Source organism: Salvelinus fontinalis, chromosome 4 (genome assembly GCF_029448725.1).
Source record: "Salvelinus fontinalis isolate EN_2023a chromosome 4, ASM2944872v1, whole genome shotgun sequence".
NCBI lineage: Eukaryota > Metazoa > Chordata > Actinopteri > Salmoniformes > Salmonidae > Salvelinus > Salvelinus fontinalis.
In genome coordinates, this window is record NC_074668.1 from 76653851 (window position 1) to 76676404 (window position 22554).

At 41.1% G+C, this 22554-nt stretch overlaps 2 protein-coding genes across 2 annotated transcripts in view; one reads left to right on the top strand and one right to left on the bottom strand.

Moving 5' to 3' along the window:
* LOC129854444 (thrombospondin type-1 domain-containing protein 4-like) overlaps positions 1–10548 on the top strand; it is a 54720-nt gene extending 44172 nt beyond the window's left edge. Inside the window, exons 8-17 of the mRNA XM_055921491.1 lie at positions 1242–1417; positions 1548–1638; positions 1801–1998; positions 2162–2291; positions 2546–2750; positions 3178–3351; positions 3707–3880; positions 4329–4508; positions 4654–4798; positions 5052–10548. Coding sequence (XP_055777466.1) covers positions 1242–1417; positions 1548–1638; positions 1801–1998; positions 2162–2291; positions 2546–2750; positions 3178–3351; positions 3707–3880; positions 4329–4508; positions 4654–4798; positions 5052–5194 — 1616 coding nt within the window. The 3' untranslated portion in view covers positions 5195–10548. The remainder of the gene's footprint in view (positions 1–1241; positions 1418–1547; positions 1639–1800; positions 1999–2161; positions 2292–2545; positions 2751–3177; positions 3352–3706; positions 3881–4328; positions 4509–4653; positions 4799–5051) is intronic.
* Positions 10541–22219, bottom strand: LOC129854443 (xaa-Pro dipeptidase-like). Its single transcript, XM_055921490.1, has 15 exons — positions 22113–22219; positions 19349–19532; positions 18993–19120; positions 18788–18851; positions 18573–18620; positions 18390–18451; positions 18235–18279; positions 17268–17343; positions 16078–16124; positions 14529–14597; positions 14276–14353; positions 12190–12338; positions 11744–11928; positions 11404–11595; positions 10541–11144 (listed from the first exon to the last, which is right to left on the bottom strand). The coding sequence occupies exons 1-15, from the start codon at positions 22151–22153 to the stop codon at positions 11028–11030; spliced, it is 1485 nt and encodes a 494-aa protein (XP_055777465.1). The 5' UTR covers positions 22154–22219; the 3' UTR covers positions 10541–11027.
* Between the last annotated feature and the right edge of the window lie 335 nt (positions 22220–22554).

Below are 22554 nucleotides of genomic sequence, written 5' to 3' on the forward strand. Positions count from 1 at the left end.
TGCTGCCTAGAAAACCACCACTGCTGACGGAGCCCAGCGATGGAACCTGCTTTGAAACTACTTTTCTAAGTCAAAACTACTAACTGGAGGTGCCAAGTTATGCCTTGCTTTTTTAATATGAGTCCCCACTCAACCCCTACACAATACTTACTCAGTGAGTAAGCACCTAAGCAGAAAATCTAGAGTATACTCCTTTCAGTGACTGCTGTTCCTGCGTCGTTTGGCGTTGTTGTTGGAAGAGTTCATATATCAGTGGGTAAAAGCTTGCTGTGATGCAACATCCTGGGGATAAACAGGACCGAGGATTCTTCCATGGAACTACTTATCGTTACCATTATCCCCTGATGTTTGCCCCACTCTCCTCAATAGACTTCTGTTCTAGTTTATTTCTGCATGCCTAATATGTGCTTTTAGTTGTCCAAACACTCTTATATTTAGTAGTCTTAATGGTACTTGTATAATGTTTTTCGGACAGCCTGTTGCCCTAACCATGGAATTCTCCAATGTGGCTGTAGAGTTGAGAGATTCAGCTACACAATGAACATAAAGCTTTGCCAGCTCTTTACTAACAGGTTTGCTCATTTACCAAAGACATGGCTTTGAAGATACATGTGAGGAAATGTATTCAGTTAGCGGTGATTACACAGCTCACTTTTAACGGTTTTGCTCATTACGTTAAAACCGCTTCAGATTAAACAACAATTATGGCAGAGTGGTTGTCAGCATTATTTCCTGTCTGTCTAAGCACAGTAGAGCTGATGGTGACAGGATGGGTTGCTGTCTGTCTCATAGAAATATAACTACTAGAATGGACATTCCCATTCAAGTTGTTGTTCTTTGATGGGGGACCGATGGCCATATTGAGTGCCCCCAAACTTCCTGTAAAGCAGGAAGTTCAGCATTTAATATGAAAATAGCTCACTCCTTTCAAAATACAGAAATCCTCAGAAAAAAGCAGTGTCTTTTGTAAATGAGCAAACATGTTAGTAAATAGCTGGCAACGGTTTATGTTCATTGTGTAGCTGAATCTCTCAACTCTACAGCCACATTGGAGAATTCCATGGTTAGGGCAACAAGCCATCTGAAAAACATTACAGAAAAGTTACATATCTTGAAAACTTGAGTGCTGACAAGCAAACATTTTGGGACTATGTCAACAATGGACTAATGAAACAAATAACAAAAGACAGTTTTCCTTCAATGTGTGTTTTATTAACAGTCAACTCATGGTCTGTCTGCAGCTCTGAAAAGCCGCTCAGGTCGCTCCATCATCAATGGGAACTGGGCCATTGACCGGCCAGGGAAGTATGAGGGGGTGGGCACCATGTTCACCTACCGACGACCCAATGAGGTCACCAGCACCGCCGGGGAGTCCTTCCTGGCTGAAGGGCCAACCAATGAGATCCTGGATGTTTATGTATGTAACCAGTTAACTTGTATGTACAATAAAATGTAGCTCATATTGGCACATATTTCTCTGTCAGTTTACACTGGCACATTACGTTGTAATTAACTTGTTTACTGAATAATTTTTGCTCTGTCCTCAGGTGATCTACCAGCAGCCCAACCCAGGAGTGAGCTATGAATTCATCCTTCCCTCTGACAACCCTCCACAGCACCCCGACCACAGACCTGGAGGTGAGGCTCCCCATAGTTACTGATGCATCTGACTGGGACTGTATGGCCTAAATGAACTATTAGTCCACAAAGGGAGGGGATCACAACCACTGATGGCGCTGCATCTCAATGACTGAGTTTCCCCTGGTTTTGTTGGCTGAAATACCATGTTCGATCTCCCAGGAAACACTCTGCATGGGCAAAGTGGGAATGACCACCGGGGCAACCCCAACCAGGAGGGGTACGATCCAGCAGGAGTGGGCAAATACCCTCCCCAGGTACCCAACAAGCAGGTGCCAGCGGTCCATCCACCCAAACGTCAGAGAGAATACAACTGGAAACTGTCTGGGGCAACAGAGTGTAGCGCCTCCTGTGGCAGAGGTAAGACATGGCATGTATCTTTGTCTGAACTGAAGCCCCAAGAGGTCTCAACCTCTAATTCATACTAGTTGATCAACTAGGTTTAACAGATTCCCACAGTGAGTAGTGAAGATGCAGTATTGAGGCATGAACATCTAACGCTCTTCTGTGTATTGGTTTTCAGGTAGCAGGTACACCATCTTCCGCTGTGTCCACAGACCGAGCCATGAGCAGGTACCAGAGAACCAGTGTGACAGCAGCACCAGGCCCAGTTCACAGGAGGAGCCCTGCAACCTTCAGTCCTGCCCTGCCTTGTGAGAGACCCCTCTGTTTCAACCACACTTACATTACATACAGGGCTCTTAGACACTACACACACTGGTTCAATACATACACAGAGCTTTAGCATTTTTATGAAAAGTTCCTGACCCGTCAAATGTATAGTTTAATAATTAGATCATAATTAGAATCTAATTGGACAATTGACCACATGTTTTATTAGCTATGTTGGGACCACAAAGCTATTGTGTCCCTCTGAACATGGGGCCTTGTGTGTCCTACTGTGCAGCTGGGACATTGGTGAGTGGTCGGAGTGCAGTAAGACATGTGGCCTGGGTATGCAGCACCGCCAGGTCTTGTGCAGGCAGGTGTATGCCAACCGGACCCTCAACGTCCACACCAGCCGCTGCCGCCACCTGGAGCAGCCTGAGACCACCAGCACCTGCCAGCTGAAAATCTGCAGCGAGTGGCAGATAAGAACCGAGTGGAGCGCCGTGAGTGACAGCTGTCAATCAATATGCTTCAAATAGTATTTGTTTCAAATACTTTAGCTGCACTTGTTTGAGCTTGCTCGGGACATGGAACTATTAGAATAGTCTTAAAAGTGTAAACCTACCCCACCCATCTGAGGCAGGCTCAATCAAAAGTTCTAAGTACTCAGACAAGATTTAACATACTGTATTAAAAGAATGTATCAGAAAGTACATGAACCCCAATTAGATAAATGTTATCATTCCTCTAAAGTTTCTAACATTCCTTATCATAAATTAAACCCAAGCAAGTATTCTATGGAGCATTTTCCCAGTTGTTTTCACAGACAACAGGTTACATTCATCAGAGAGAACTGACCCATGTTTACAGTGTGAGATGAATTGAACACTACCCCTATAGTATTTTACTGTCCCTCCTGTGTTTCCCCAGTGCTCTGTTCCCTGTGGCGTGGGCCAGAGGACCAGGGAGGTGCACTGTGTCAGCAACGTGGGAGACTTTGTGTCGGACGAGGAGTGCAACATGAAGCTGCGACCCAGTGACAATGAGAACTGTGACATGGGGCCCTGTGCTAAAAGTTGGTTCTTCACTGAGTGGGGGAATAAGGTATGTATGTGTAGGACTGAGGACATGGACTCTCACCATCACTGTCTAACACTTTTCTAACCTAATACTGTTGTAATTGTTGTACTTGATTGGATTGCATCTACTACAGTATTGTAGATGCAAGATTATAATTGAATACAAATTGACTTGATACTACTGTTAAAAACAAGGGTGATACTAGGGCCGGGATCCAATCAGATAGCGCTTTGTCAGCTTTGCACCTTTTAAAGGTAATGTTCCCCATTCACAGTAAACGCTGCATATGAGCTCAATTGGAAATGACCTTTGAATGACCTTTGAAAGTGCTCTATACACTGATCTTCCTTGTCACTTACCATGTCTTTGCTCTCTGCAGTGTTCTGCTGAGTGTGGGATGGGCATCCGGACCCGTGGCGTTCTGTGCCTGACCAATCACATCAGCAGCTTGCCTCTGGAGGGGTGTGGCCATGAGCGCCCCACTGACTCTCAGGTCTGTAATCCCGGCCCCTGTGAGAGTCGCATCGAGTGGTTTACAGCCCCCTGGAGTCAGGTAAGACAGGACAACGCCTGGTCAAACTGGGCTTGCAGGGACACATCTGGGGAAAGATTAGGATGAGGATTTGTTGCTGATTTTACAGATGTCTCCTGCCCATTACTTACATTTTTGCTGATGTCTCATGTCAGTGTTGTGTTACCTATCCCCACCCCCAAAAAACATTTCTTACCCCAGGACAGAAAGAGGAAGTCTCAGATCTTACAAATCCATTGTCCATTATTTCCATTTTAAATAGATATTTAGTTCAGGACAGGGCTTAATCTCTGTCCAGGAAACCGGCCCTCTAAGTAAGGTGTACCTTCTATAACTCAGGTCGGCCAATCAACTGAGCCAATGATACCTTTTTCTTTTTCTTAAAAAAACAAAACACGTTGAAACAGTTCCGATGTCTCATGTCATGCCCATGTGTAGTATTACCTATGGTCTTTTATCCTTCCCCCAGTGCTCAACAGAGTGTGGCTTGGGCAGCCAGCAGAGGGCAGTGGTGTGTCTGATGAAGTCTGATGAGGGGTTCAATGTAATGCCGCCTTACGAATGTTCTTCTCTAGACAAGCCTCTTAATCAGCAGAGCTGCCACCTCAAGCCCTGTGGGGCCATGTGGTACCACACAGACTGGAGCGCTGTGAGTAACTGTACACGCACATGCGCACACTCACACATGAAAAAACAGACACACGCTTTTATGTGGAGTTGTGAAATACACTCTCTTGAAAGCGTAATTGAAGAGAATGAGGTTTGAACTGTATTCTCTGTCCCTGTCCCTGCAGTGTTCTAAGACATGTGAGGGGGGCTTCCGTGTGAGGGAGGTGCGCTGTCTGTCTGATGGCATGCTTTCCAGTGAGGGCTGTGAGGAGGAGCTGAAACCAGTGGAGAGAGAGGAGTGCAACCCAGAGCCCTGTGTCCCACACATAGGTCAGTTACTGTATAGTAAACATGGATCTGTGGCCAAGGCACCAACTCTGGAATGTCATACAGTTGGATTGGTTAATGATGGCTGGTTTGGTCCTAACTACTGTCAGACAGTTTTAATGGGGGTTAGAGGGGATTTTAGTCTAAAATGGTTCAACATTTATGAAAATCTTATTCCATACAGAAAACTTGTGAAAATACTTAAAGATTTCTAAAACTTAAAATCACTGATATTATGATTATGATTGTTTTTCAGACGAGAACTGTCGAGACAAGTATTTCAACTGCAATGTGGTGGTCCAGGCACGTCTCTGTGTGTACGACTATTACAAGACAACCTGCTGTGCCTCCTGCACACGAGTGGCCCACAGACAATCACAACACAGGGCATTCAGCTAGCCCCCTCCCCAGGCCTCAGACCTCTAGTGGGCCTGACACAGCGCCCAGAGCAGGCCCTCAGTCCCTGGGCCAAACAGACTGACCCACAGTGGAGAGGACAGCCTAGAACCTGACTCTGGGTGGACACTGACTGGACACTATAATATGAGTGCTGAAAATACAGACTGAAAAACTGAAAAGAAAGGAAGTGAAAGCCCAACTTGTTTTTGGCTTGTGAGGAGTTTGCCAATGGGCAATACGGGAAACGTAATGGTTCTTGGAGGATGGTTGTGAAGGACTAACAGGGCTATGAGTGGAGGAGCTCTGGTGAGGCGAGATAAGCAGGACACCAAACCAACCAATTTATGGTCTGTAACCAGAATCCCCTCCAATAAAAGTTCCTGTCTGGGTTTTTGTTGTGTTTCGTGGGAAGCAGTTTGCCGCTGCCATTCACCTGAATAGGTTAAGGTCTTAAAAAAGGTCTTTGGCCGAAACGTTGACAGAATAAACAAGGTGCAGAGGTAATATTGTGTGAGGGAGTTATCTTTCTTACAACTAAGGACTGCTACCGCATCTGTGATGAGACTCTTGACTACCATGGCTCTCTTGGATTACATCAAAGGAGAGGAAGATACAGTATGAAAGTAGAGCAAGATTCTGTTTGTTTTGCATAATGTATAGACTGTACACATTTTAATAAGCTTCTTTAAATTTCAATCACGCTGTAATGCTGAACTTCTGCGATACGGATTGAATATAGCCCCAAGTGACAGCTCACCAGTTTTACACAGCAACCCTCTAACAAATTAAGCTCCAAAATGTTCATGTGTCGTTGTAGTGTATCATATATTTTGCATCACTGCTGTGTGTATGTACTGTGTATACACAGAACCAGTCAAAAGTTTGGACACACCTACTCAAAGGTTTTTTCTTTATTTTTACTATTTTCTACATTATAGAATAATAGTGAAGACATCAAAACTAAGAAATAACACAAGGAATCATGTACTTACCAAAAAAGGGTTAAACAAATCAAAATATATTTTATATTCTTCAAAGTAGCCACCCTTTGCCTTGATGACAGCTTTGCACACTCTTGGCATTCTCTCAACTAGCTTCACCTGGAATGCTTTTCCAACAGTCTTGAAGGAGTTCCCACATATGCTGAACACTTGTTGGCAGCTTTTCCTTCACTCTGCGTTCTAACTCCTCCCAAACCATCTCAATTTGGTTTATTGTGGAGGCCAGGTCATCTGATGCAGCCCCCCATCACTCTCCTTTGTCAAATAGCCCTTACACAGCCTGGAGGTGTGTTGGGTCATTGTCCTGTTGTAAAAAAAGATAGTTCTACTAAGCGCAAACCAGATGGCGTATTGCTGCAGAATGCTGTGGTAACCATGCTGGTTAAGTGTGCCTTGAATTCTAAATAAATCAGACAGTGTCACCAGCAAAGCATCACACCTCCTCCTCCATGCTTCACAGTGGGAAATACACATGCGGTAATCATCCGATCACCTACTCTGCGTTTCACAATTACTCATCAGACCAAAGCACAGATTTCCACCGGTCTAATGTCCGTTGCTCGTGTTTCTTGGCCCAAGCAAGTCTCTTCTTATTGGTGTTCTTTAGTAGTGGTTTCTTTGCAGCAATTCGATCATGAAGGCCTGATTCACATGGTCTCCTCTGAACAGTTGATGTTGAAATGTGTCTTTTACTTGAACTCTGTGAAGCATTTATTTGGACTGCAATTTCTGAGGCTGGTAACTGTAATGAACTTATCCTCTGCAGCAGAGGTAACTGTGGGTCTTCCTTTCCTGTGGCGGTCCTCATGAGAGCCAGTTTCATCATAGCACTTTATGGTTTTTGCAACTGCACTTGAAGAAACTTTCAAAGTTCTTGACATTTACCGGATTGACAGACCTGTGTGTCTAAAAGTATTGATGGACTGTCATTTATCTTTGATTATTTGAGCTGTTCTTGCCATACTATGGACTTGGTCTTTTGACAAATAGGGCTATCTTCTGTATACCCCCCTACCTCGTCACAAGACAACTGATTGGCTCAAACGCATTAAGGAAAGAAATTCCACAAATTTACTTTTAACAAGGCACACCTGTTAATTGAAATGCATTCCAGGTGACTACCTCATGAAGCTGGTTGAGAGAATGCCAAGAGTGTGCAAATCTGTCAAGGCAAAGGGTGGCTACTTTGTAGAATCTCAAATATAAAATATATTTGGATTTGTTAAACACTTTTTTGGTTACTGCATGATTCCATGTGTCATGTCTTCACTATTATTCTACAATGTAGAAAATAGTAAAAATAAAGAAAAACCCTGGAATGAGTAGGTGTGTTCAAACTTTTGACTGGTACTGTATATAATATATATATGTGTATGATTGAGTGAGTGAAGTTGCTGAACTGAAGGCAATTCAGCAGGGTCCTCCCAGTGACTGAACAGAACAGAAAGCCCTCTTTATTTATTTCTTGGGGTCCCCAGGGAGGGCGTTGGTTTATCGGCACCAGTGGCCCCTTTTGGCTGCAGGGTTAAAACGTCTGTTACCTCTCCACCAATCGCTGCCTAGGAAAGGGATGTAGGCATTCCAGAGTCCACTGGATGGTTAAAGCAGATGGTTAGAAGTTCTAGAACACTATATTTCTTAAAGAGAAGGTAAAATAACTACTATATTTGCGTGAGATAAAAAGATTACACCATTGTACATTTTTATGTGCATGTGAGATTGAAACATTCACTAAAAGGATACCGGGATATTCATGACACTTTATAACTGCAGTAATGTACCACAATTTTCACAGTACATTTGAGTAAATTGAAACTTTTACTCACGTAGGCCTGGTAAACATCTAAACAAAGGTGATAAATTGACCATTCCAGTAAAGTATTATGCCCCACTACTTTGTCCTGTATCCTGTATTGTACCTCAAGAGCAATGAGTTCCTTTTTGATTGCATCCATCCTATTAACATTCACTGTAAGAAAAGGTTGAGGACATATTTATCATGGTTGATGTGTTCTCATCCTGTATGTATTGTATGTGTAATGAGATGCTACGTCTGGGATGGACTCTCTATACCTAAAGACATGATAATACAGTGTATTCAATGCAACTTTGAGTCAACCTGTCTGACTCTGAAATATTTAACTTTCACACATTAACAAGTCCAATACAGCAAATGAAAGGTACACATCTTGTGAATCCAGCCAACATGTCCGATTTTTAAAATGTTTTACAGCGAAAACAGCACGTATATTTATGTTAGCTCACCACCAAATACAAAGAAGGACAGACATTTTTCACAGCACAGGTAGCATGCACAAAGCCAACCTAACTAACCAAGAACCAACCAAACTACCCAAGAAACAACTTCATCAGATGACAGTCTTATAACGTGTTATACAATAAATCTATGTTTTGTTCGAAAAATGTGCATATTTGAGGTATAAATCAGTTTTACATTGCAGCTACCATCACAGCTACCGTCAAAAATAGCACCGAAGCAGCCAGAGTAATTATAGAGACCAACGTGGAATACCTAAATACTCATCATAAAACATTTCTGAAAAATGCATTGTGTACAGCAAATGAAAGACAAGCATCTTGTGAATCCAGCCAATATTTCAGATTTTTTAAGTGTTTTACAGCGAAAACACAATATAGCATTATATTAGCTTACTACAATAGCCTCTTACACTACCGCATTCATTCATCAAGGCACGTTAGCGATAGCAATAGGCATGTTAGCGTTAGCGAATAAACCAGCAAAATATATTAATTTTCACAAACCTTCCTCAGATGACAGTCCTATAACATCAGGTTATACATACACTTATGTTTTGTTTGAAAATTTGCATATTTAGAGCTGAAATCAGTGGTTATCCATTATGCTAACGTAGCTTCTTTTTCCCAGAATGTGCGGATATTTCTATTAGACTCTCACCTATTCTGACCAAATAGCTATTCATAAACATTACAAAAAAATACATGTTGTATAGGAAATGATAGATACACTAGTTCTTAATGCAATCGCAGTGTTAGAATTCTAAAAATATCTTCATTACGACATAAGGCTTATGTTATAGCGAGAGAATGGCCAAAACTACTAGTACACAGTTCGACAGATATATGAAATAGCATCACAAAAGGGGTCCTATTTTTGGTGATCTTCCATCAGAATGTTGTACAAGGGGTCCTTAGTCCAGAACAGTCGTTGTTTGGATTTAGAACATCGTTTTTCCCTCTTGAATTAGCAAGCACACTGGCCAAGTGGCGCGAAGCTTTTTAATCGTCAACAAACACAGACAACGCAACACGCCTAACGTCCCGAAAAAATGTCAATAATCTAATAAAACTATATTGAAAAAACATACTTTACGATGATATTGTGACATGTATCAAATAAAATCAAAGCCGGAGATAGTAGTCGCCTATAACGACAGCTTTTCAGAAGGCAGTTCCAGGTCCATCTTCGCGCTTTCCAGAAAACAAGAAATGGATGACTCGTCGTGCCAAGAGGATTTATTCCACCTCAGACCAAGATAAACACTTAATTTCTTCTCTCACTTCCTCTTGACATCTAGGGGAAGGTGTATGACGTGCATGTATACTCATACGTATCATGCCCATTTATAGGCAGGCCCTTGAACAGAGCATAATTTTCAGACTTTCCACTTCCTTGTCAGAAAGTGTGCTGCCAAATGAGTTCTGTTTTACTCACAGACAAAATTCAAACGGTTTTAGAAACTAGAGAGTGTTTTCTATCCAATAGTAATAATATGCATATTGCACGAGCAAGAATTGAGTACAAGGCCGTTTAAATTGGGCACGTTTTTCCCCCAAAGTGAAAACAGCGCCCTCTGTCCTCATCAGGTTTAAAGGGAATTAATTGAATTTGCCAACTGCCAAGTATTTAAGTTAATGATTAACACCATTTTTTTATTTTTAAATCAGACATGGTTTATGACAAATGCTATACTTTAGTATTTGGTATTCAAATGCAAACATCTGCAATGTACTGTACACTATTTCATAATTGAAATGGGCAAGGTTTGATTGGCAGTTTGAGAGAATAGGTAAATAAATGTCTGTTTATACTTATGTAGTGTATATTTGTAGTCATTCCATTTATTTGAACACCAGTTCACTGGTGGTGTGAATCAAATCTGTAACGAATAAGGGCATCGATACAAGGAAACTCTTCTTACCGGAGCTACATGAACTTCAGAATGACTTAAGGACCCCATCTAGTGAAGACCGGCAGTATTACTACAAATTTGTAGTAAACCAACCCACTGTTCCATGACACTTTATGTTCCCTGGCATCTACAAATGTCACAGAACGCAAAACTGCAAATTAAGGGCTTTATTTACTTAAATTGCACTGTATTTTATGAGAATTGTATAAACGTCCAAGAAAATAAAGTATCTATTACGCACAGTCAAAGCAATTAACCAGGCACTGAAATATTGTCAACCGTCAACAATGTTTTTACGTGGCAAGATGGCCACAGCAGTTTAATTCACTGCATTTCTCTTGATTATTTTGAAAATTATCTTTATCACGAAGAGCTTCAAATAGTATAGGCAGTTTAACCTGCATTTGTGTACTAGTGTTAGGCTACTGATACTGCATTCACTGAGATTAAACAGACACCTTTCAAGATTGAAAAGTTGTGCATCTAATGCATCCATTACTGATTATATATGGCATAATGTAGATAGGCAAGATATCATTAGAGAAACTGCATCTCTTACATCAGAAAACAGAAATTCTCTCCACATTTAGGAGTGAAAATACCATTTGGTTAGATCAGCTTGGAAATTAGTGACGTTATTTAGAAGGATTTTCCACAGTCGGCCATGAAAGCCTCAATCTCCTCCACTGTACGAGGGACACAGGTGAGCAGCTCCATTCCGCTGGCAGTCACCGCAATGTCGTCCTCAATACGGACCTGGAGAGAGGAGGGGAAAACATCCAGTAAGACTCATGAGGGTCAGAGCCAAGGTTAATAATAAACAGTAGATAATTGTCAGGGGGGAGCAGTTATAGCAGAAGACTTAACAGAACAGCATAATGTGTATATTATTTGCTGCCATGGAGTAGATTGTGACAAAGGGGTTTCTATGTGCAAGCTTTGGGTGGTTAACGTTGACAGTAACACCAGCACATAAACTAATGAGTATAAACTGTCTGTGGATAGGTAAACGTACCCCTCCAAAGCTGCGGAAGCGGGTCAGCACTTCATTGTTGATGAAGCAGCTCTGGGCTGGGTTGGCCAAGGCCTGGTCCAGCAGGTGGTTGATGAAGTAGATACCAGGCTCCACAGTCAGGACCATGCGTTCCTGCACCAGACGGCCCATCCTCAAGCTCTTCAGACCGGGCTCGTTGACGCGCTCAATACCCTGTGTAACCAAGAACAAGCAGAATGACATGGACGTTAGCTTTGTCTAGAAGGATAGAGACATATGTCTTTTTGGAAGTGTATTTAGAACTTTCTGTAGCACTGATCATTGATGAATAGAATACTGTATCTATCTCTCTGGTACTGACATCTGGGTATCCGCCCACGTCGTGCACGTCGATGCCCAGCAGGTGTCCCAGGCCGTGGGGCATGAAGACAGAGCCCATGTGGACCTGCAGCATGTCCTCCACACTCCCATGCAGGATCCCAATCTTCACCAGCTCCTCTAGGTGAACCCGGTCAGCCAGACGGTGCATCTCGGTCCACTTGACCTCTGAAACACAAGAGCACCTTCAGTCAGGTTTTTAAATCTTAGGTTAAAAGTTTCAAAGCAGCCTAATATGCAGGTGATAATGACTGGTGGTGAGGATATGGCATGTTCTGTGGTAGTCTTCAGACTTCAACAACTCAATATTAGTCAAACCATAGAAATTAATATATTAAATGTATAATCCTTCCTTGTGCCCAAGCTAAGTATGTACTGTATGTTCAGTGAATGCTTCCTCAATCCTGCCTGTGGACAGTAGGATCATACCTGGTTTAATGGCAGCCATGACAGCCCGTGATGACTTGAGCACAGCCTCATAGATGGCCTTCTGGTCTGGAGTGAACTTTCCATCGGCTGGGAAGGAGCAGGTGATGTCAGAGGAGTAGCAGTAGTATTCTCCCCCCATATCAAACAGACTGCAAGGAAAAACCACACGTCACAGTTAGATCAGTGTTACTGCTCACCCAGAGGGCTCTACAGACATTCCGGCATCATTATTTCCAAACATAAATCAGAGAAATTGTTCACAGCATGTACATCAGAATGAATACAAGTTTTGCCTTTCAAAGGTGCTCATGTTGTGTCACCATGGGCGCTCCACACAGCCACTTTAAATCTCCATCAGTAGCCCTATGCACACAGTAGCCTGACTTATGTTCAAACCCAGTCCAAGCTGTGCTCCATCTATGAGTAAATCCATGGGAGAGCCACTCAGTGGATCCAGCTGACAGGGAGAACAAAACAACCCCCTACTATACTAATGACAGCAGGGGAGGTATAGCTCTGAGTATTCACTATTCCATTAAACAAAACAACCCCCTACTATACTAATGACAGCAGGGGAGGTGTAGCTCTGAGTATTCACTATTCCATTAAACAAAACAACCCACTACTATACTAATGACAGCAGGGGAGGTGTAGCTCTGAGTATTCACTATTCCATTAAACAAAACAACACCCTACTATACTAATGACAGCAGGGGAGGTGTAGCTCTGAGTATTCACTATTCCATTAAACAAAACAACCCCCTACTATACTAATGACAGCAGGGGAGGTGTAGCTCTGAGTATTCACTATTCCATTAAACAAAACAACCCCCTACTATACTAATGACAGCAGGGGAGGTGTAGCTCTGAGTATTCACTATTCCATTAAACAAAACAACCCCCTACTATACTAATGACAGCAGGGGAGGTGTAGCTCTGAGTATTCACTATTCCATTAAACAAAACAACCCCCTACTATACTAATGACAGCAGGGGAGGTGTAGCGCTGAGTATTCACTATTCCATTAAACAAAACAACCCCCTACTATACTAATGACAGCAGGGGAGGTGTAGCGCTGAGTATTCACTATTCCATTAAACAAAACAACCCCCTACTATACTAATGACAGCAGGGGAGGTGTAGCTCTGAGTATTCACTATTCCATTAAACAAAACAACCCCCTACTATACTAATGACAGCAGGGGAGGTGTAGCGCTGAGTATTCACTATTCCATTAAACAAAACAACCCCCTACTATACTAATGACAGCAGGGGAGGTGTAGCTCTGAGTATTCACTATTCCATTAAACAAAACAACCCCCTACTATACTAATGACAGCAGGGGAGGTGTAGCGCTGAGTATTCACTATTCCATTAAACAAAACAACCCCCTACTATACTAATGACAGCAGGGGAGGTGTAGCTCTGAGTATTCACTATTCCATTAAACAAAACAACCCCCTACTATACTAATGACAGCAGGGGAGGTGTAGCGCTGAGTATTCACTATTCCATTAAACAAAACAACCCCCTACTATACTAATGACAGCAGGGGAGGTATAGCTCTGAGTATTCACTATTCCATTAAACAAAACAACCCCCTACTATACTAATGACAGCAGGGGAGGTGTAGCGCTGAGTATTCACTATTCCATTAAACAAAACAACCCCCTACTATACTAATGACAGCAGGGGAGGTGTAGCGCTGAGTATTCACTATTCCATTAAACAAAACAACCCCCTACTATACTAATGACAGCAGGGGAGGTGTAGCTCTGAGTATTCACTATTCCATTAAACAAAACAACACCCTACTATACTAATGACAGCAGGGGAGGTGTAGCTCTGAGTATTCACTATTCCATTAAACAAAACAACACCCTACTATACTAATGACAGCAGGGGAGGTGTAGCTCTGAGTATTCACTATTCCATTAAACAAAACAACAGATCACTGCAAGTGTTTTTGATATACAAACCCAAGACAAAATGAACACAGAATCTAATAAAACCAAGCAAACAACCCAAAAAGGACAATTGAGGAGTGGAATAACTTCACATCATGTGAAATGATGGCCGACTTACCACATGTCTCCGTCATCGATGGTCTTGTCATTGGGAGCTCCTGCATGGCCGTAGTGCAGTACTGAGCCGTTGTTTCCACTGTTGAAGATTTAAGCATACGAGTAGGTCATTATAGAGGCACTCAACACACGTCAGATAGAACAATAGCACCTAATTTCTGTACGTCAAAATGTAACACAGATGATGTCACGCATTTCAGATATGTTCTCCATTAAATTAACCCATTTCTGTGTAGCAAAGGGAAGTGCCTTACGTTCCACAGATACAGGTGTAGGAGGTGTGACGCATTCCCCCATGAGAGTAGCAGTAGTGCTGGAACAGGCTGCAACAGAAAAGCACTGACATGAGCGACCGTACACAAGAAGCTCCACAGCTCTAACAATGACAATATAGGAGGAAGTGTAATCAAGGGTTAACCTCCTTTTTGATATTGGTTAGCCTAGAATACAAGGGAGTCATCTAAACCTCCCACCTTGAAGATCTCCATCGCCTGATACTTAACTGGAGGATAGTATAATAAAAGCATTTGGACTCATCTTCACTTGGTTATTGGTCTATTCACTGGAGACTTGAGTCAGTGATTACATATTCTCTGCTGCACGTTCTTGCTGCAGTCAATTAGTCAGATAGTGAGCTGGCGAGGGGCGCTGCTATAGTAGCTCAGATTATTTACATTCTTCAGCCACCCAGATGAAGGTTTAATTAAAAACACAAAAAGCTGCCAGCTAGAAACAGGAAATTGATTCAGCTCAGTGGGTGGCTGTTGCTACATCGTAAAATACACTCCCCTCCATATGTATTTGGACAGTGATGCCATTTTTTCCATTTGGCTCTATACTCCAGCATTTTAGGTTTGAGATCAAATGTTTCACATGAGGTGACAGTAAAGAACGTCACCTTTTATTTGAGGGTATTTTCATGCAAAATGTATCTGTTTAACCATTTAGAAATGAAAGCACTTAATGTATTGTCCCCCCCATGTGAAGTCATTATTAGTATTTGGACAAATGCGCTTAGTGTATCAAAGTAGTCAAAGGTTTAGTATTTGGTTCCATATTCCTTGCATGCAACGACTACATCAAACTTGTGACTCCACAAATTCATTGGATGCATTTGTAGTGTGTTTTGGATTATGTTTTGCCCAATAGTAACAGATTAGTCATCATTCACAGTGTGTAGATAAGATATTTCTGAACACTTCTAAATAAATCATGATAATGCCATGATTAAGAAAAATCATGAATGATTCATGAATAATCAGTGAGATGCCATTCAGAGGCTACAAAAAAAAACATGCTAACCTCTCACCATTACCAATAACAGGGGAGGATAGCATTTTTTTGGGGGGGGGGGGGTGAGTATGATCTTTGTGCCTCCAACCTTTTCATTTTTCACGATTCATTCATGATAACACATGAATAACACATGAATATAGAAGTATTTAGAAACATCTTCTATTCTTACTTATAATAAATGCATCCAACATGATTTGTCACAAACTTGATGTAGTCATTGCATGCAAGGAATAAGGGACCAAATACTACACTTTTGACTACTTGAAAACACTAAGTGAATTTGTCCAAATACTTATGACTTCAGTAGGGATCAGATTAGACATGCTGTGAATGTAGTTTATCCAGAGGAACACACCTTGATAGATAAGGAACATACTCTTTTACCGTCACCTTTATGGTCAGACGGGACATAGTACACCACATAGCCTTTCGTCATACAATATACTTTTATACGGTACACAGTTCAATATAGCTGGCATACCCTTCATGATAAAAAGCTCCACTCACCTCTCCATTTCATATTCTTTCTGTCCAGGTCTCACATGCTTCATGATCTGAGGAGAAAGACAACAGCACTTCAGGTTGGCTGTGCCTGTGATATACAAGGTTGCAAGTGGGAAATGATGACTCTGAAATGTATTCTTTTAGCTTTTATTATATTCATATATTACTCATGATATAACAACATGGTGAGCTCCAAAAGTATTGGGACATTGACACATTTTTTGTTGTTTTGGCTGTGTACTCCAGCACTTTGGTTAAAGTGCAGACTCCCGGCTTTAATTTGAGGGCATTTCCATCCATATCAGGTGAACCTTTTAGAAATTACACCACTTTTTGTACATAGTCCCCCCATTTTAGGGGACAAATTAACTTATTAACTGTACATGTGTATTAAAGAAGTCAAAAGTTCAGTATTTGGTCCCATATTCCTAGCACGCAATTATTACATGAAGCTTGTGTCTCTAGAAACTTGTTGGATGCATTTGCTGTTTGTTTTGGTTGTGTCTCAGATTATGTGGTGCCCAATATAAAGGAATGGTAAATAAAGTAGTGTCATTTTGGAGTCACTTTTATTGTAAATAAGAATAGAATATATTTCTAAACACTTCTACATTCATGTGGATGCTACCATGACTACAGATAGTCCTGAATGAATTGTGAATAATGATGTGGAAGAAAGTTAGACACACACATATCATACACCCAAGACATGCTAACCTCTCAACATTACAATAACAGCGGAGGCTAGCATTTTTTGGGAGGTATGATATTTGTGCGTCCAACTTTCTCACTCATCTTTATTTACGATTCATTCAGGACTACTCATAATCATGGTAGCATCCACATTAATGTAGAAGTGTTTAGAAACATATTCTATTCTTACAATAAGTGACTCCAAAATGACACAATACATTATTTACCATTAACTTATATTGGGCACAAAATAACCTGAAACTCAACCAAAACAAACAGCAAGTGCATCCAACACGTTTGAAGAGTCACAAGCTTGATGTAGTTATTGCGTGCTAGGAATATGGGACCAAATACTCAACTTGACTACTTTAATACACATAAGTGAATTTGGTCCCCTAAAATCCAAAATCCAAAATGCACAGATCAAATGAGATGAGTCTGAATCTGGAGCTTCTTCTCCCCCTGTGGCAGGTATGTCTGTCTGTCCTGCAGGATTTTACCTCTTTATGGGCTTCACTGGAAATCCGGTTAGTGTATCGCAGGACCTCCAGCTCCATGTCAGTCTTAGTCAGCCGGCTGCAGGAAGAGAAGGAACAAGGAGTCAAGGGCCTCTTAGATCAATATGCCAGGTGTATATTTCTATATTATAAACTGGGTGGTTTGAGCTCTGAATGCTGATTGGCTGAAAGCCGTGATATATCAGACCGTATACCACAGGTATGACAAAACATAACTTTTTACTGTTCAATAACGTTGGTAACCAGCTTATAATAGTAATAAGACACCTCAGGGTTTGTGGTATATGGCCAATATACCATGGCTAAGGGCTGTATTCAGGCACTCCACATTGCGTTGTGCATAAGAACAGCCCTTAGCTGTGGTATATTAGTCATATACCGCACCCCCTCTGGCCTTTTTGCTTAATTCTATCATGCACAAACACTGGCTTATAGCACCCAGCCATAAAGAAAAGAATGATGATGAAAGCTAAAGCTCTGTGTTTATGTGTGTATGTATGTATGTATGTATGTGTGTGCTTTATATTTGGCATCTCATAATGAATGCAGAAATAATACCTGTATTACTCATCCATTCCTCACTGCCGGAGGAGCCTTACACTCCCCTCTTGATCTTTCATGAAAATCAGCTTCTTACCATCTTGTTAGCGAGGTGTTTTTCTGATTCTATTCTTGGTCATGGTTTCTACCACCCTTTATGTCTTAATAATTCTGCCAGGTCGCAGTTGTAAATGAGAACTTGTTCTCAACTGGCCTACCTGGTTAAATAAAGGTGAAATAAAAATATATCTAAAAAGATCTCTACGCATTAGAGATGCAGTCAACACCTCAGATGACTCAGTGTGAAACAGCCACAGACTAATAAGGTTTTACAAAAATAGCTCCACATAACAGAAAAGCAGCAGCAACCAATGGTTACGAGCTGGATATAGTATCATACAGTACTTACCATTCCACAATGACTGGATGCAGAAGAGTGTTGTTCACTTGGAATCTGAAATATAAGACACAAGATCATATTTATCAAGGTAAAACATTCAACCAAATAAATTAGAAATACCAGTTTGATTCAAATGGATATCAATTGATGCCAATTATACGTACTGACTGATTCCTTCAAAGGAGGCTTCGCGGCAGATACTCCCACTATCTGTGTTCTGTCCACGCTGGAAGAAACATAATATAATTACCAGGCCCACTTTCAAGTCTCTTAAAATTATACTTTATCTAATGAATTGCTACTGTAAACCACTATCATAGCATCAACATGATATATTAAGGACATACCAAAGTGAGAAGAGCTCCAAGCTTCATCTTGGAAAAGACATCAGCAATCTGTAAGAGTTCAGACAGAAAGGCAGAAGTGTTGAGGGATCAGAGAGAACTGACACTATCAAATAGAGGGAAACGAGTGAAGCTACAAGATCACAAGCTAAGGTACAACACTACAAAGACGGGTAAGGTGTACAGTATGTGCATTCAAACATGACACACTAACTTACATTACAGGTGTATTGCACCTCATCGACGGCGTATTTCTCCTTGAAGTATTCCCGCGGATGGATCCTGTCAACAGACAATGACACAATCGGTTTTAATGAGAAGTCCTAAGGAGTATTCTTGTGAATCCATGATGCTGAAAGTGGTAGGCTGTCTCCTGAGGCTGATCACATTCACATATAGTTTGAGTTACAGTCACTGACTCACTCTCCCATCCAGGTTGCATAGCTCTCAGGCAGCTTGGGGACAAAGAGGATGGATTTTCCAGTGTCCACGTCGATGGCTCCGTAGCAGTCGGCTTCAGTCACTCCAAAAGCCCAATGGAAGAAGGACTCCTACAAAAAAGAACCACATGAGTCAAAAGAGTCAGCCAGGGTCTGCTCAGTCACACCTCCATCCATCTCATTAATGCGTGATCCTATATGGCTCAGCTGGTACAGCAACGCTAGGATGTGGATTCAATTCCCGCTGGGGTCATCAATATGAAAATGTATGCACATCGCTTTAGGATAAATGAGTCTTCTAAATGGCATATCTGTAATTGACTGTTATTAAACATGTACCTGTCTGAAGAGCATATCTGTATCGGTGCAGTATCTCTGCTTCTGCTCCCCTCCCTGCAGCACGACTACAGACTTGGGGGCCACCCCATCCTTGGCCTTCAGGCCTTGGCACAGCCGCCGCCGGTTCTCAGCAAACAGGGCTGCTGACACTCTCAGGGTGTCTTTACCCAGCCAATACACAGGTCTACAGAAAGACAGCATTGGGAAATGGGTTAATATGTTGTACATATTACTGTCTAGTAGTTTTCTATTTTCAGTTAGCTAACACAATTGCCTGCCTTTGTTTCAGTTCGGCTGATTCTTTCTAAAACAATAATCGACAAAAATACTTACAAACCCTTTAGTAAATATAAAATGTAAAAAACAAATCGTTGTTTATCATTATACTGCACACAGTTATGAAAGTTCCATTTTTAGTGAAACTTTAGCAGAAGTGGTGAGGACATAGACGTTGACCATTTTTAGGACTCGAGAGTTTTACACTCAACAAAAAAATATGATTTTGCACAAACTCAGATGGATGGAACTGTAGAACAGTATTGCCCAAAATGGATCTGGTTTCAATGATCCCCAGTGTATGGTAAAGATAATACTTGATCTCTGGAGAGTGCTCCCTTACTAGTGTGATTTAGTAACAACAAAGACAGATTTACATGATCAAAGGTCACTAAACAGAGTTGTTGATCACCAACCTGCCTCAGATTTTGTCAACTCAACAATAAGACGTCTAAACACTTCTGTGATCATGTGAGTGGGTTTCAATGTGCACTTTCTGTTTTAGAGATGTACTATATTTAAACAAGAGCTATGATAGGAGGATAAAGTATAATGCATCATATCACCTCTATATCAATTAATAACAATTGGAGCATTGACATATCATAGAGATGGGGGAAATCGATACAGTAGAGCAGTGGTCACCAATCAGTCGATCTTCTAGGCATTCCTAGTTGATCACCAAACATTTCTATAGAAAAGCCAACGATAAAGGCTTGCGCTCCTTTATTTATTTGACTTTGCACTTTTGACAGAAGTTGCACTTGATTCAGAAGCCCTGCATGCCAGGTAGGCAAACTGTTCTGAACCATTTCAAACTCCACCTACCTGGCGGACCAGAAGAGCTGTCGTTAAATCAAGTGCGCTGGCCAATTAGATAGCTAAACATTTGATTACCATGCCTAGTAAGGCTTCCACGACCCCACAGCAAAGTGTGATACTAGCCTACATGAGACTTCATAACTTAAAACCATGACCAGCGATAAACTGTCAAAGAATAGAGAAAAACCCTGTTGTTTTTATGAGTGAGTTTGTTTTTAATTTTTTATTCAGCACTGTAAACACTTTTACAAAACACGCTTCTCCCTACTTCCTCTCACGCCACAGCTGCAATTAATTAGTAGCCAAGTGTATCGATAGGCCTGCGTTTTGATTATTAGCATCTCGTAATGTCTATTTTAATATTGAGGAATATTTCACATTCTCTAGTCATAGGAACATGAATTTGTGAATGAGGCAAAAGTAATGCGGTGTGACTCGAGTTTTGCCATCAGTGGTAGGACGGCGTCCTCTCTCTGGCCAGTCTCACGGGAGGAAAGGAGAGAGTAGGGGCAGTGAGAGGCGTACCCTCTGCTGCTCTCTCCTTCCCTCCCCTGAGACTGACCATCAGATGCAGGTACCATCAGTCCAGTAAAATAAAAAGTGAATTACTTCAATTTATGCTCAGCTTTGCCTCGCAAATGGTACAACTGATCTATTTTGTTATCAAAGCTCGAGTTTTTAAATATAATATGGTCTTAGAAGAACAATATTGGCAGGCCAAGCACATATAGCCAATATGCTGTGGTAATATTTTTGGCCTACTGCACAAACTTAATTCCTACAGAACTGTTTTTATTCATGTTGAAAAGGCTTATTAAAATGTTATTAAAATAATCTGAGTGGTAGACCTCAGCTTGTTTTTTGACTGCAAAAGTGATCTTGACTCAGAAAAGGTTGGTGAACACTGCAGTAGAGTATTGAGATACTATTTTTGACAATATATCAATTATATGACTGCAAGTATCGATTCTTTCTTTTTCATGCAAGGTAGTTAATGTTGGCTGTATCTGCGCAAAAACGTCGGTATTTTTTCTGTAATGTTAGTTTGTCTTCAATCTTACTTTTAAATGGTGAGGCAACATGTTTTCAGCACTTGACTAATCAAAATTAGTTTATTATTATTATGCCTGTCTCCTGTCCCTCTGCCGCAGACATATAGTGACCAATATTTCTTTAACATCGAATTGTGATAAATCGTGATACATATAGAATCGTGATACGATATGTACTGCGATTCTATATGTATCTGCACCTAGCTACTGTAAGTATCGTGATAATATCGTATCGTGAGGTCCATGGCAATTATTTCAGAAACAACCCATCTGTAGAGAGACTAGCTAATATTATCCACAAACTGGAGCTGTAACCACCCATTTTTTCCCTATTCTGCGAATAAATTTCAAGTTAGACATGCTTAGTTAGTTAGTTACCTGGCAAAGTTGCTGATTGATGCCTGACTGCCAGCCTGCAAAAAGTACGCCGCTCTTTTCTTATGTTTGACAGCTAGCCCCGTTAACGAGAGTTAGCTTAGTTGGTCAGGTTTATGCAGATAGCTAGCGAGCTAACAATTTATGCATTATAATTTGTTCAATTCAGAATCAGTGGCCAAGTACGCTTAACACAAAGATAAACCATAGAAATAATACAGAACAGAATATTTACTCACTCCTGTCGTGCAGCCATGTTGCTTAAGACTGGAAGTGTCATGTGACACGTGTCTTCGCTTGTGAAGCCGATCAGCTGATTTTGGCTAAAGCGAGTGAGTGCTGATCAAAATGTTTCAAAATGTATGTAGGCATTATATGATATCAAGCGGCGAACCTGAATGATGCTTGAAATAGTATGGACATTTATTTGATCCACTAACTTGAAATGTATGTTAGGGTTGTATTGCATTGCAAGGTCTTTATAACTGTCTTTCAGAAACCCCCCAGGGAGTTGTTTCAGTTCCACATCCACTTTTTTTATCAGTAAACATCACACAATATATGTTTGTGTTGGATATATATACTGTTCAGATTTTAGTTTTTATTATGAACCAACTTTTGACGTGTTATTTCATTCTCAATTTCATTGTCACTCTTCAGTGAATATTCTTGATATATTTT